A 15,998-nucleotide genomic window follows, 5' to 3' on the forward strand; every position below is an offset into this window, starting at 1 on the left:
GGATCCACCACCCGTGTTCTCCCCACATACCAGTCCGGATCCTGACAGTATGCCACCCAAAGGGTTAACCTACACTGTCCAGCAGTGTAAGTTAACTCTTTCCTTGCCAGGCTTGCACATAGCGCAAAGCTCAGCAAGGGGTTAAGTGAGCCAGCAATGTGTATACTGTATATACATTGCAGGCTCACTGTAAGTTCTTGCTGGGCAGTGGATATACGATGTATATCTACTGCTCAGCATCAGCTGTTCTCCCGGCTCTATAGCTGTGAGTACAGCTGATCCCGACATTCACATCAGGAGGATCACAGGGGGTGTCAGGAGGAGTGACATCTGCTGTGATCTGTTTCTTACTGCGGGTACTACTACTCCCAACATGGAGCACACTCTGCTCCATGCTGGGAGCTGTAGTACCTGCAGCAAGAAACAGATCACAGCGGATGTCACTTCTCCTAACACCCGCTGTATTCCTCCTGTATAATGTATAGATGCGACCGGCCGCTCTTCTATGGTCCCCTGCACTGACGTATATATACACCTATACATATTTTCCACAAAGAGTTGTGATTGGCTGGAATCATCTGGCCAATCACAGCTCTGCGGGAAATATGAATAGGTGTATATATACGGCAGTGCAGGGGACCATAGAAGAGCGGCCGGCCACATCTATACATTATACAGGAGGATCGCAAAGGGGCGATCTGTCAATTAGTACAGGTACTACTACTCCCATCATGGAACAGTGTGTTCCATGCTGTGAGTAGTAGTACTACCTAAAAATAAAATAAAAAATAGTTAAAAACACACACACACACTACATATTATTGTCGTCTACATTTTTTGTGCCCTGCCCACCCACATAAATTGATCCCTGTTTAAAAATTAATAAAAATTTTGTTCTAAAACAGATACATTTAGTTAAATACAATTTTTTCCATCACTACTGTATCTTTTTAATTATTATTTTTTTATGATAACCTACGACATTTTATTATAAAAGGTCTCTCCATCACTTTTTTGGTTCGCTAAAGTCCAAAAAAGAATAAAAACCTCCGGCAAAAACGCCAAAGTTAAAACAAACATGGCGTTTTTCTTGGCGTTTTTGCTCTCCCAGAGACTTCTATGGGAGGAAAACGCCATAATTTCTATGCAAAAAACGCCAAACTAGGTTTAGTCGGGCGTTTTGAAAAACCAGCCTCTGAGCCAAAAATAGCTGAAAAAGGAAAAAGGATTTAAAAAAATACCAAACTGAAAAACGCCAGGTGGATCTGGCATTTTGCAGTTTACTATTGACTTGCAGCTAACATCTGGATGCTGCGTTTTTTAGCTGAAAAAACGCAGTGCGGGAAAATTGGCGTTTTTGACAGCGTTTTTGCAAAAAAAATCCTCAGTGGAATTCCAGCCTAAGGAGTTAAATGAATTGTCTGAGCAAAACAAAAATGTGCCCCTGAGCTGGGGATTTTATAAATATAAAGATACATACTATCATAGGCGTGCGCACGGGGTGTGCCGGGTGTGCCTGGGCACACCCTAATCAAGCCCAGGCTCCTGTCAAATTCGGGATATCCCGGGAGCGTAGGAATCGGGGGGACACATCCCCCCAGAAAATCATGCAGGGGGACAGATCATGGGGGAATCCTCCCCAGTTCTGCCCGCAGACTTTGCTGTATTATATGCTCCCTGGGTCTATTTAACCCAGGGAGGTATTCATAGCTGGTCACTCACAGCCGGAGCTTCTGAACTGTGCGCACACAGGTAAGAGAAGGCCGTGACCCCTTCCCAGACGCAGGCGCTGATGACGTCAATCATCAGCGCCTGCACTGTGGACAAGAGAGAACGCGGCCCGGCTCTTCAGGAGATCGCTGCGTGGGACTAGGTGAGTTTTTTTTTTTGTTATTTTCTTTGGTACTTTGGGATGGGGAATCGTGTGGGGTGGTGACCCGGGGGGGGGGCTTTTAGTCACAATACACAGTGTTACTTCACACTTACTCTACTGCAGTTTTTCCCAACCAGGGTGCCTCCAGATGTTGCAAAACTACAACTCCCAGCATGCCTGGACAGCCTTTGGCTGTCCAGGCATGCTGGGAGTTGTAGTTTTGCAACATCTGGAGGCACCCTGGTTGGGAAACACTGCTCTACTGGACCCTTTTCACATAGACACGCTATTATGCAGTTACTTCTATGAATTTTTACTACTGCTCTTTATTTTGCAGTCCAATTATATGTGAGTTAATGTCCTTTGTATGTTTAGTTCACAAATAAAGCAACTGATGGAGTGCACTTCATACAATCATAGAAGCAGAGCCTCTAGTGCAGTGGTCTCCAACCTGCGGACCTCCAGATGTTGCAAAACTACAACTCCTAGCATGCCCGGACAGCCAACGGCTGTCCGGGCATGCTGGGAATTGTAGTTTTGAAACCTCTGGAGGTCCGTAGGTTGAAGACCACTGCTCTAGTGTTATTCAAAGTGCATATATAATTAGGTGTTTCTGTTTTTTTGTGTAAACTGCGCATTCATAAACATAAGATGCATAACTTTGCCTTGATGTCAGGACCCTTCTTGTATAATTGCACAAAGTCCTGTGTATTACATGGGGTCCTTATATTAGCACCAGGTTATGTATTCACTGTTCACTTTATTGCAAATGTCCCAACATTGCGCTATTGCACTTGTGCCCGTCACTCCATTTCCTAATCCACACATGTACACAGCTTCCTTTGTTATGCATTGGCTGCAGATTGTATAACACTTTGCCATTGCACTTCGCTGTTTCCTAGGTAGTGGTAGCTGGTTTCAAGTATTTGGGCTCCGTTCACATTGCCATAGGCGATCCTACATGCTTTAATTAATCAGGGATCACGTTATAGCGTGTATTCTTCTAATATCGCTTCACGGGCCACCAGTGACGGGCACTAATGCAATAGCGCAGTGTCGGGACGTGAACAGTGAATACATTACCTGGTGCTAATATAGGGACCCGATGTAATACACAGGACTTTGTGCAACTAGACAAGGGTCCTGACATCAAGGCAAAGTTATGCATCTTATGTTTATGAATGCGCAGTTTACACAAAATGTGAAACAGTAACACCTAATTATATAGGCACTTTGAATAACACTAAAGGCTATGCATCTATGATTGTATGAAGTGACTCTCAGTTGCTCTATTTGTGAACTAAACATACATTGTGATCTGACTTTGCCTACATGCTATCTACCTAGCTATCAACTACCAATCCACTTAGCTACCAACTGACCTAGCTAGCTAAAAACCAACCTACATACCTTATAGGCACTGATTTGAATAGGGACCTTCCATATGATAAAATATACCTTTTATTAAGTTCCATTTAACCCCTTAACGATGAAGGACGTAAATGTACGTCCTGATGACGTGGTACTTGACGTACATTTACATTCTAAGCATAACCACGGGCATCGGAGCGATGCCCGGATCATGTGCGGCAGGTCCCGGCTGTTGATCGCAGCCAGGGACCCGCCGGTAATGGCGGATTTATAAACGTGCGGCGTGAGTTTGTGCTTTATGGTGCCCACCCTAATGCAATAGGCTGCGCACGCCTATGCATACTATACTCCGTTCCTCTGGTCCCCCACACCCGTCACACTGATAATCCCAGTCCTCCATTGGTCTCTGCTTCTTTGAGGTTCTATGTCTTCCCAACCCCACAAGACATACCCTCTTAGGCAATTAGTTAAACTGAGGCAGGGCTGTGACCACTAAACGGCTAAGACCTTGTTCACACGTCAAAATTTCCAGGATGGATTCCGCATTGGAATCTGGCACAGAGATTCCGCTGCAGCAGAGCCCCATTAAACTCAACAGGATTCTGCTGTTCTGTGCACACAGCGAAATTTCCAGATGGTTCCGGCACGGAAATTCCATTTTCCGTGTCCACACAAAAAATGAACATGTTCATTCTTTGTGCGAAGTCTGCACGGAATGCATGGCTGTCTATGAGACGGCACATTTCTGTGCGGTCCTAGCGCTGGCAGATTATGCTGGCACGCCGCAATTTGCGAAATGTCTGCACGGAGATCCTCTGTGCAGACATTCCGTCATGTGAACATAGCCTCAGTGGGAAGGGTTCTGAGGGGAAGGCACAGAACCTGAAAGAAGTGGAGACTAACATAGGACTAGACGAATTGGTTCAACAGCTGCGGACTGACTGGAGGTGGTGAGTATGGTACATTTTTATTTTTTTTTTTTGTACAACCCCTGCCCTGGGGCAATTTTGTTTGCCCGAACAACACCTTGAGGCTAGGTTTCCACACAGGTGTTCCACACTGCAGTTTTTGAGCCAAAGCCAAAATTGTTTGTTAAAGGAATGGAAAATCTAAACGAAGGATTAATATTTGACCTACCTGCTGGATCCACTTCTGACTTTGGCTCAGAAACTGCAGTGGCAGTTTTCCCCCCCAAAAAAATACCCAAAAAAAACTTAAAAAGGATATATTTACACAAAATCATGTACTAGCCAAAAAGAATTTGAAACTGTGAAGGATTATAGATGCTGCTGAGATACAAAGTGCAGTATACCATACCACATAGTATGAACAGGATCCCATTCATTACAGTGTATTGTCTAACCAGTGTAGTAAATGATTACAGCAGCCAAAACAAATAGAAAAGCAGCATGTGAACAAATCCATAATATTCCTACAGTGCTACATTTACATACTGTTTATATTAGTGTTGATTGTTTTCAATATGTTAAATATTGTTGTTTTTTTTTCCATAGATGAATTAATAGACAGAATGAAAATAGGAGGGAGGTATAGAGTAATAGGTATACCAGTATGTGGCCTGAATGGTTCTCAATTAACTGTCTGTATAGAGGCCAATAATATTCATCAATATATTGCGCACAGTAAGTATTCTTGGTGTGTGAATTTTCATCTAGGACCACCACATGAAAAATGTAGTATTACATTGAGCCAAATTAAAATGAATGAGTGACCTTTCAATTTATGTTGTCTTCAGAGCAGGAGCTGTTCTTTGTATGGCTCTACACTCTTGCAAGAAGAGCATGCCAAGCAAGGAATCCTTTCTTTATGACCTTATAGGGTATCCTAATGGGACACCCAGTAATAAGAAACAAAAGCATGTTATGAAATGAATTCACAAATACATATAAATCTTTGTGCACAGGATTGTTTGAACTCTCACTGCAAGAGCTGTATATGTAATGCCAAATTTCCTTCTTAGATATTAGTAAAGCCTGCTAAAATTTACAGCTCACACTTGTTTTTTGAGCCTTAACCTGTTGGGGACGAAGGGCGTATGCATACGCCCTTGCGTCCTGGTACTTAAGGGAATTTCGGCCCCCACCGCGCGCCGGGCGGGGACCGGGCCGGGGTGACTGCTGATATCTATCAGCAGGCACCCCGTGCAAATGCCCAGGGGGGTCATTAGACCCCCCCATGTCGGCGATCGGCGCAAATCGCAAGTGAATTCACACTTTCGATTTGCGCCGATTCCGGGTCATTACGGGTCTATGGTGACCCGGTATAGAAGGGGGGATCGTGGGTGTCTAAGACACCCACGATCCCCCTAAAGCGATAGGAGTGAGGTGACAAAGTTGCCACCCCTTCTATCTCTGCTATTGGTGGTCTAAACGCGACAACCAATAGCAGATCTGGGGCGGAGGGGTTTACTTTCGTTTTCCCCGTCCTGCCCTCCCACAATAGGCCCGGGCAGAACGGGGAAACCGAAGAGGAGCGGCGCCGGAGTCCACTTACCCCTCCGGAGGCAGCGGAGCGACTGGGATCGGCGGGCGGCGATGGAGATCTGCGGCGTCGTGCAGCAGAAGAGGACGGCTCCCGGATGCGACGGAAGCCGGTGAGTAGTTGCCTAGCAACATCTAGAGGGCTACAGTCTGAGACCACTATAGTGATTTCTAGACTGTAGCCCTCCAGATGTTGCAAAACTACAACTCCCAGCATGCCCAGACAGCTTTTTGCTGTGTGGGCATGCTGGAATTTGTAGTTTTGCAACAGCTGGAGGTCTGCAGTTTAGAGACCACTGCACAGTGATCTCTATACTGCCCTCTAGATCTTGCAAAACTACAACTCCTAGCATGCCCACACAGATGTTTGCTGTCTGGGCATGCTGGGAGTTGTAGTTTTGCAACATCTGGAGGTCCACAGTTTGGAGATCACTGTTCAGTGGTCTCTAAATTGTAGCACTCCAGATGTTGCAAAACTACAAATTCCAGCATGCCCACACAGAAAACAGCTGTCTCGGCATGCTGGGAGTTGTAGTTGCGTACCTCCAGCTGTTGCATAACTACATCTCCCAGCATGCCCTTCTGTGATCAGTCATGCTGGGAATTGTAGTTTTGCAACAGCTGGAGGCTCACTGGTTGGAAAATACTGAGTTAGGTAACAGAACCTAACTGAAGGTTTTCCAACCAGTGTGCCTCCAGCTGTTGCAAAACTACAACTCCCAGCATGTACTGACAGACCGTGCACGCTGGGAGTTGTAGTTTTGAAACAGCTGGAGGTTTGCCCCCCCCCCCCCCATGTGAACGTACAGGGTACATTCACATGGGCGGGTTTACAGCAAGTTTCCTGCTTAAAGTATGAGCTGCTGCAAATTTTTCGCCGCAGCGCAAATTCCTAGTGGGAAACTCACCGTAACCCGCCAGTGCGAATGTACCCTAACAACACTACACTACACTTTACTAACACCTAATAAAGAGTAAAACACTACATAAACACCCCCTTACACTGCCCCCCCCCCCCCCCCCCCAATAAAAATGAAAAACGTATTGTACAGCAGTGTTTCCAAAACGGAGCCTCCAGCTGTTGCAAAACAACAACTCCCAGCATTTCCGGACAGCCACTGACTGTCCAGGCATGCTGGGAGTTTAGCAACAGTTGGAGGCACCCTGTTTGGGAATCACTGGTGTAGAATACCCCTATGTCCACCCCTATGCAATCCCTAATTTAGTCCTCAAATGCGCATGGTGCTCTCTCACTTCGGAGCCCTGTCGTATTTCAAGGAAACAGTTTAGGGCCACATATGGGGTATCTCCGTACTCGGGAGAAATTGCACTACAAATTTTGGGGGGCTTTTTCTCCTTTTACCCCTTATGAAAAGGAAAAGTTGGGGTCTACACCAGCCTGTTAGCGTAAAAAAAAAAAAAATTTTTACACTAACATGCTGGTGTTGCCCTTTATTTTTTATCTTCACAAGAGGTAAAAGGAAAAAAAGACCCCCAAAATTTGTAACGCAATTTCTCCTGAGTACGGAAATACCCCATATGTGGGCGTAAAATGCTCTGCGGGCACATAACAAGGCTCAAGAGTGAGAGCGCACCATGTACATTTGAGGCCTAAATTGGTGATTTGCACAGGGGTGGCTGATTTTACAGCGGTTCTGACATAAACCCAAAAAAATAAATACCCACATATGACCCCATTTTGGAAACTACACCCCTCACGGAATGTAATAAGGGGTACAGTGAGCATTTACGCCCCACAGGGGTCTGACAGATTTTTGGAACAGTGATCCGTGAAAATGAAAAATTTAATTTTTTTGTTTGCACAGCCCACTGTTCCAAAGATCTGTCAAACGCCAGTGGGGTGTAAATGCTCACTGTACCCCTTATTACATTCCGTGAGGGGTGTAGTTTCCAAAATGGGGTCACATGTGGGGGGGTCCACTGTTCTGGCACCACGGGGGCTTTGTAAATGCACATGGCCCCCGACTTCCATTCCAAACAAATTATCTCTCTAAAAGCTCAATGGCGCTCCTTCTCTTCTGAGCATTGTAGTTCGCTCGCAGTGCACTTGACGTCCTAACATGGGGTTACAAATGTTGGGGGGCATTTTCTCCTATTACCTTTTGTAAAAAAAATATAATTTGGGGAAAAAACAGCATTTTAGTGGAAAAATATTTTTTTTCATTTACACAACAAAAAGTTGTCAAATACCTGTGGGGTGTTAAGGCTCACCGTACCCCTTGTTACATTCCTTGAGGGGTGTCGTTTCCATAATAGTGTGCGATGTGGGTTTTTTTTTCGCTGTCCTGGCACCATAGGGGCTTCCTAAATGGGACATGCCCCCCAAAAACCATTTCAGAAAAACTCACTCTCCTAAATCCCATTGTTGCTCCTTCGCTTCTGAGCCCTCTACTGCACCCGCCGAACACTTGACATACACATATGAGGTATTTTCTTACTCGAGAGAAATTGGGTTACAAATTTTGAGAGAATTTTTTTCCTTTTACCCCTTGTAAAAAAACTGGGTCTACAAGAACATGCCAGTGTAAAAAATGAAGATTTTGAATTTTCTCCTTCACTTTGCTGCTATTCCTGTGAAACACCTAAAGGGTTAACACACTTACTGAATGTCATTTTGAATACTTTGAGGGGTGCAGTTTTTATAATGGGGTCATTTATCGGGTATTTCTAACCAGAAGACCCTTCAAATCCACTTCAAACCTGAACTGGTCCCTGAAAAATTCCGATTTTGAAAATTTTGCGAAAAATTGGAAAATTGTTGCTGAACTTTGAAGTCCTCTGGTGTCTTCCAAAAGTAAAAACTGATCAATTTTATGATGCAAACATAAAGAAGACATATTGTATATGTGAATCAATATATAATTTATTTGGAATATCCATATTCCTTATAAGCAGAGAGCTTCAAAGTTAGAAAAATTCTAAATTTTTGAATTTTTCATGAAATTTTTGAATTTTTCACCAAGAAAGGATGCAAGTATTGCCGAAAATTTACCATTAACATAAAGTAGAATATGTCACGAAAAAACAATCTCGGAATCAAATTTATAAGTAAAAGCATCCCAGAGTTATTAATGCTTAAAGTGACAGTGGTCAGATTTGCAAAAAATGCTCCCGTCCTTAGGGTCATAATGGGCTCCGTCCCCAAGGGGTTAAAGGGGTTGTCCATCAAAATCAATAAGCTGTGTTTGGTGTCAAAAAGTATAATAATGCAACTTACTGACAGAATGTTATAAGTCATACTGCACTGATCTTCCATTATCAGCTGAGATGTCTGGCTTGTAGCTGTAACATCCCATCACATTCTCTAAAAGCAGGGCTTTTCCCTCCCTGTTTGCCAGACGAGACTAGTTATGTATAGAGGGGGATCTCATAATACTGCTCATTACTCCAGCAAAATAAAATAGTCTTGTATTCACTGCAACTTGTAAAGCTATATGAGTACCCCTTGACAGTACCTTGTGTGCTGAATGCATATCAAAGTAATTCTAAAATGTCATCTGTGCTAGAAGTCTTCTCCTTTCCCCCCCAAAATCAGCATGCCAGGCCCATCTTTCCCAGCTGAATAGCCATCCAAGCCTTTTGTCCACTTCACTCTTCTTAGTTGACCCACCTCTATCCCTTAAAATGCAAGTAGGCAAGATCAACAATGATTTGCTGAGCACTGCTCACTGTGTGTCATAGATGGGAGGGTATTATGGTAATTGCCAGGGGTGGAAATCCAAGCAGGGCAGCTCCTAACACACATGATATACAACCTTGGAACTGTGGGAAATGTAGTATCAGGCTGCACATGACAGGATCCATTATACAGGAAGTGACAGGATTTTTCGACGGGTGCTGGCAGGTGTACAAGAGTTGCAGAGTGCTAATTTTTCAACAAAATGGATGGTGAGGAAGGTATCTGAAAAATATGTTTCTCTTATTGCTTTATTTTGGGTGTAAATCAGCCAGATAACCCCTTTAAGGCAGCAGGATGCCTTTTCCAGAAAGCAATGAGCCTGTACTGACTGACAATTTACTGTGACTGACAAAGGCTTCCCTTTGCCTCAAAATCTAATGAGCAGTACTACAAACTCCCTCTTCACATTATTGGTTTCTCCCTGAGCAGTCAGGAGGGGAGGTGGGAGCAGAAACAGGAGCTCTGAGTGAAATGAAGTCATAACATTATATTCGAAAATTGCTTTAATATCCTTTTTGACAGCATACACAGGTTATTTCTTTTGCTGGACAACCCCTTTAAGACTGAATGGGTACAGAGGACTTTAAAGGGGTTCTCCCTTGTTTATACTGTTTTTTGTTATTATGTTTGTGTGTTATGTGTGTATAAGTATGTGTTTTTTTATGTGTGTTGTGAGTATGTATATATGTATTTTCTTACCTTTTGTGAAGATCCGGAAGTTGGCCCTTTTTTCTTCCAGTGGCTTGCTGTGCACCTCGGCCTCCGCCATGTTGTGTTCGGTAAGTGGGATGTCAGGGGGTGTGTTCTTGCTTCTGTCCTTCCTATCTTCTGACGTCCGAGGCGAATCTTTTCAACCTGTTTCTTCCGTGGCTCAGCGACGAATCTGCGGCCTCTTCCGGCGCATGCGCAGGTAGTTTTTTTTTTTTTTTTTACCAATAAAGTTTTTTTTGTCTAATTGACAAACTGTCTGCGCTTGCGCGAAGCTACGCTATTAGCGTAGACCTAACGTACGCTACGCTGTTAGCGTAGCACTTGCGTACTCGTGCATGCGCAGACAGTTTGTCAATTAGACAAAAAAAACTTTATTGGTAAAAAAAACAAACAAACTACCTGCACATGCGCAAGTACTCAAGTGCTACGCTAACAGCGTACCGTACGTTAGGTCTACGCTAATAACGTAGCTTCACGCAAGCACAGACAGTTTGTCAGTTAGACAAAAAAACTTTATTGGTAAAAAAAAATTTAAAACTACCTGCGCATGCGCCGGAAGAGGCCGCAGATTCGTCGCTGAGCCACGGAAGAAACAGGAAGAAAAGATTTGCCTCGGACGTCAGAAGATAGGAAGGACAGAAGCAAGAACACACCCCCTGACATCCCACTTACAGAACACAACATGGCGGAGGCCGAGGTGCACAGCAAGCCACTGGAAGAAAAAGGGGCCAGCTTCCGGATCTTGTGATGGCATTACAACGGACAACTGGTTGCGCAAAAAACAAGCCCTCATACTAGTCTGTGGATGAAAATATAAAAGAGTTATGATTTTTTGAAGGCAATGAGCAAAAAATGGAAACGTTAAAATAAAATTGTCTGAGTCCTTAAGGCCCAAATGGGCTCAGTCCTTAAGGGGTTAAGGATTTACTTAGTGCAAAGTTCTTAATGAATGTTTTTTTCTTTCTTTCTCAGGTCCCCTTACTATATGCAAGGTATTTCAAAAACTTCACTCCAAGACTCAAGGTTCACCATGGATTTTCACTGGTATTCTTGCCAATATTTTTGCTGCACAAGTTGTTCCAGTAGGAATGCACAACACTCTAAAACTCTGCATTCTGCTCAGCCTTGTGCAGACATGTAATGAGGACAAAGAAATTGGAAATCCCCTTGATCTAATGGTTGTGACAAATGACACACTGATTGTAGAGAGGTAAGAAAACTAGAAATACATGTAAAAGAACATCTTATGTTAAGGAGCCTTTTACTAATTTCATGTAATAAATCATGATGACATATAAGTTAAAATACGACATACTGCTAAGAACTATTTTATCATCATTGTGGCACATCATGGCCACCTGCTGTCCAGGGAACTGCAGCACAGCTACATGCAAGTACCGACATGCAGAATGTCCCTGCAGAGACAGGAGCTAAACCAATGCTGGGTCTGCTTCAATTTCAGGATCGTAAAGTGTAAAATGGTCTTAAAATTATACATACATCCAAACTCTTTGCCTAATGTTTTCAATTTTCTTGAGTCTTGGCTGCTGTTTAAATGTAAAGAGAAAATCCCTGCACTCACTATGGGGGGCATTTACTAAGGGGTTTAGTCATTTTTTTCTGACTATTTTTGGCGCAAAATTGTCGCAATTGCGCCTACCCTATAAATTGTGCGACTTTCCCTAGCAAGAGCTAGAAAGTCAAATTTTTTTTTCCCGCTTAATTTACGCAAGTTTTCAGTTTTGACTTGCAGTGGTCAGGAATTTATTAACTGAGACAGTCGCAGTTGCGCAATAAACTGTCGCAACGGCCGTAAAAATTGACTAAATTTACTCCAGCTCCAACATGGAGCAGGAAAAGCTGCTGCCGCCCGGGCTCCGACATACTTTCTCCCCGCTACCCTCACTGCGCTACCAGGACACTACAGTCACTACAGTGATTTACATCCCACCCCTCTCACCTGCCAGCGCCACACAACTCCCATCTGTCTGCTGTTGCAAGACTACAAGTCCCAGCATGGCCTTACAGTGAGGACACGCTGGGAGTTGTAGTCTTGGAGCAGCGGGAGCTGAGCGGCGCGGGCGGGAGACAAGGGGGGGGGGGGGGGTAGCGGGGAGGCCGTATGAGGAGCCCGGACGGGAGACAAGGGGGGTAGCGGGGAGGCCGTATGAGGAGCCCGGGCGGCTGCACTGTAATGTCAGCCCGGGCTCCTGCCCTGAGAGCCATAGGCTTTGGCTGTCAGGGCATGCTGGGTGTTGTAGTTTTGCAACAGCTGGAGGGCCACAGTTTGCAGACCACTGGTGTGTGGTCTGTAAACTGTAGTCCTCCAGCTGTTGCAAAACTAAACAGCTGAAGGGGACCGGCGAAGAAGTTCACTTACCCTTCCGAGGCTCCAGCGACGATCGCTGACGGAGATCGTCGCGCGGCACTGTCGCGCGGCAGTGTCGCGCGGCAGTGTCGTGCAGCGCTGGATCCTACGGAAGCCGGTAAGTTGCGCAAGCTTCCCAACCAGGGTGCCTCCAAATGTTGCAAGACTACAACTCCCAGCATGCCTGGACACCCTTTGGCTGTCCGGGCATGCTGGGAGTTGTAGTTTTGCAACAGCTGGAGGCACCCTTGCTGGGAAACACTGGCCTAAAACAGTGTTTCCCAACCAGGGTGCCTCCAGATGTTGCAAGACTACAACTCCCAGCATGCCTGGACAGCCATTGGCTGTCCGGGCATGCTGGGAGTTGTAGTTTTGCAACAGCTGGAGGCACCCTTGTTGGGAAACACTGGCCTAAAACAGTGTTTCCCAACCAGGGTGCCTCCAGATGTTGCAAGACAACTCCCAGCATGCCTGGACAGCCATTGGCTGTCCGGGCATGCTGGGAGTTGTAGTTTTGCAACAGCTGGAGGCACCCTTGTTGGGAAACACTGGCCTAAAACAGTGTTTCCCAACCAGGGTGCCTCCAGATGTTGCAAGACTACAACTCCCAGCATGCCTGGACAGCCATTGGCTGTCCAGGCATGCTGGGAGTTGTAGTTTTGCAACAGCTGGAGGGCCACAGTTTGCAGACCCCTGGTTTGTGGTCTGTAAACTGTAGTCCTCCAGCTGTTGCAAAACTAAACAGCTGAAGGGGACCGGCGAAGAGGTTCACTTACCCTTCCGAGGCTCCAGCGACGATCGCTGACGGAGATCGTCGCGCGGCACTGTCGCGCGGCAGTGTCGCGCGGCAGTGTCGTGCAGCGCTGGATCCTACGGAAGCCGGTAAGTTGCGCAGGCTTCCCAACCAGGGTGCCTCCAGTTGTTGCAAGACTACAACTCCCAGCATGCCTGGACAGCCTTTGACTGTCCAGGCATGCTGGGGCTTGTAGTTTTGCAACATCTGGAGGCACCCTGGTTGGGAAACACTGTTTTAGGCCAGTGTTTCCCAGCCAGGTTGCCTCCAGATGTTGCAAAACTACAACTCCCAGCATGCCTAGACAGCCTTTGACTGTCCAGGCATGCTGGGGCTTGTAGTTTTGCAACATCTGGAGGCACCCTGGTTGGGAAACACTGGCCTAAAACAGTGTTTCCCAACCAGGGTGCCTCCAGATGTTGCAAAACTACAAGTCCCAGGTTGGGAAACACTGTGCCCGGCCTCCGCCCCACCTTACTGTAAGGGCATGCTGGGAGTTGTAGTCCTGCAGCTGGGGGCAGGGGACAAGCTTGTCACATTTATTATCACCTGCTCACACATCTCCTGCACCACACAACTACAACTCCCAGCATGTCCTTACTGTAAGGGCATGCTGGCAGTTGTAGTCGTGCGGGGCGGGAGATGTGTGAGCAGGTGATAATAAATGTACTAACCCATTTTTTTTGTTTTCTTCTCATTTCAGATCCGTTTATCCTGTGGACTCCTTCGGATTCGGTGGACTACTTCGATGACCAGCGTTTTTCTTTGTTTGATTTTAATAAAATGGTTAACGAGGGCTTGTGGGGGAGTGTTTTTTGTAATAAAAATTTTTTAAAACCTGTTGTGTTTTTTTCTTACTTTACTAGACAGGCTTAGTAGTGGAAGCTGTCTTATAGACAGAGTCCATTACTAACCTGGGCTTAGCGCTAGCCACAAAAACAGCTAGCGCTAACCCCCTATTATTACCCCGGTACCCAACGCCACAGGGGTGCCGGGAAGAGCCGGTACCAATAGGCCTGGAGCGTCAAAAATGGCGCTCCTGGGCCTAGGCGGTAACAGGCTGGCGTTATTTAGGCTGGGGAGGGCCAGTAACAATGGTCCTCGCCCACCCTGGGAACGTCAGGCTGTTACTGTTTGGTTGGTATTTGGCTGAGAATGAAAATAGGGGGGACCCTATGCGTTTTTTTTTTTTAAAGAAATAATTAAATATATTAAAAAAAAGCATAGGGTCCCCCTATTTTTATTCTCAACCAAATACCAACCAAACAGTAAGAGCCTGACGTTACCAGGGTGGGCGAGGACCATTGTTACTGGCCCTCCCCAACCTAAATAACGCCAGCCTGTTACCGCCTAGGCCCAGGAGCGCCATTTTTGACGCTCCGGGCCTGTTGGTACCGGCTCTTCCCGGCACCCCTGTGGTGTTGGGTACCGGGGTAATAATTGGGGGTTAGCGCTAGCTGTTTTTGTGGCTAACGCTAAGCCCGGTTTAGTAATGGACTCAGTCTATAAGACAGCTTCCACTACTAAGCCTGTCTAGTAAAGTAAAATAAAAATAAAACACAACAGGTTTTAAAAAAAATTTATTACAAAAAACACTCCACCACAAGCCCTCGTTAACCATTTTATTAACATCAAGCAAAGAAAAACGCTGGTCATCGAAGTAGTCCACCGAATCCGAAGGAGTCCACAGGATACACAGATCTGTAGAAGAAGTAACCAAAAAAAAAAAAAGTGTAAGTACATTTAGGGAGAAAAAAACTGTGTTAAAAAAATGTAATAAACACACACACACACACACACACACTAAACGCCGTTTACCACTTCTGAGCCATGACTACAATTTACAGTGATCCCTCAACTTACAATGGCCTCAACATACAATAGTTTCAACATACAATGGTCTTTTCTGGACCATCGTAAGTTGAAACCAGACTCAACATACAATGCTACAGACAGTCCAGATCTGTAAAACGTGTCAATGGCTGGAAGAACCAACCAATCAAAATGGGCATTCACTGGTAAAACCCCTGTATTACTGAAGTGTATGCACTGACTGGTATTACATGTTCTGTACACTTTACCTGTATCAGGGTTAGCTGCTCTTTTGGACACCAGGTGAGGGCAACTCCATTACTTGTTTTGGACATTGCCTGTACTGTACAGGACCCCTGAAGAAGCTCCTGTCCTCTACATAGACCAGTGTTTGCCAAGCAGGGTGGCCCCATTTTTTGCAAAACTACAACTCCCAGCATGCCCGGACAGCCTTTGGCTGTCCAGGCATGCTGGGAGTTATAGTTTTGCAACAGCTGGAGGCTCCCTGCTTGGGAAACACTGACATAGACAGTGAGTTACAGCTCCCAGCAGATCTTTCTTACTTTTATATGTAAGGATTTGCTTTATCTATATCAGTTATCTACTTATTTTTCTTTGTCACTTTTTCCTATTTTTGGATGACATTTTGGTGCCTTTAGAACCAATTACCCTGTTTCCATAGAGTTATGGTCTCAACATACAATGGTTTCAACTTACAATGGTTTTCCTGGAACCAATTAATATTGTAACTTGAGGGACCACTGTAGTTATTGAATTATTTAGATGTGGTGAAAAAGCTAAAAAAAACTCAAAAACAAAAGATCCAGAAGGAAACCAGCAGCCAAACCTATTCAGACAGCAGGAAAAAG

General features: G+C 45.2%; 1 protein-coding gene across 9 annotated transcripts in view; it reads left to right on the forward strand.

Moving 5' to 3' along the window:
* The window catches only part of MCMDC2 (minichromosome maintenance domain containing 2), a 64,673-nt gene that overhangs the window by 30,981 nt on the left and 17,694 nt on the right, over positions 1-15,998 (forward strand). For all 9 annotated transcript variants that reach the window (XM_056522076.1, XM_056522080.1, XM_056522079.1 and 6 more), the window contains 2 exons: positions 4,759-4,887; positions 11,129-11,366. In XM_056522076.1, the coding sequence (XP_056378051.1) occupies positions 4,759-4,887; positions 11,129-11,366 (367 nt within the window). The remainder of the gene's footprint in view (positions 1-4,758; positions 4,888-11,128; positions 11,367-15,998) is intronic.

This window comes from Hyla sarda, chromosome 5, assembly GCF_029499605.1.
Source record: "Hyla sarda isolate aHylSar1 chromosome 5, aHylSar1.hap1, whole genome shotgun sequence".
NCBI classification, from domain to species: domain Eukaryota; kingdom Metazoa; phylum Chordata; class Amphibia; order Anura; family Hylidae; genus Hyla; species Hyla sarda.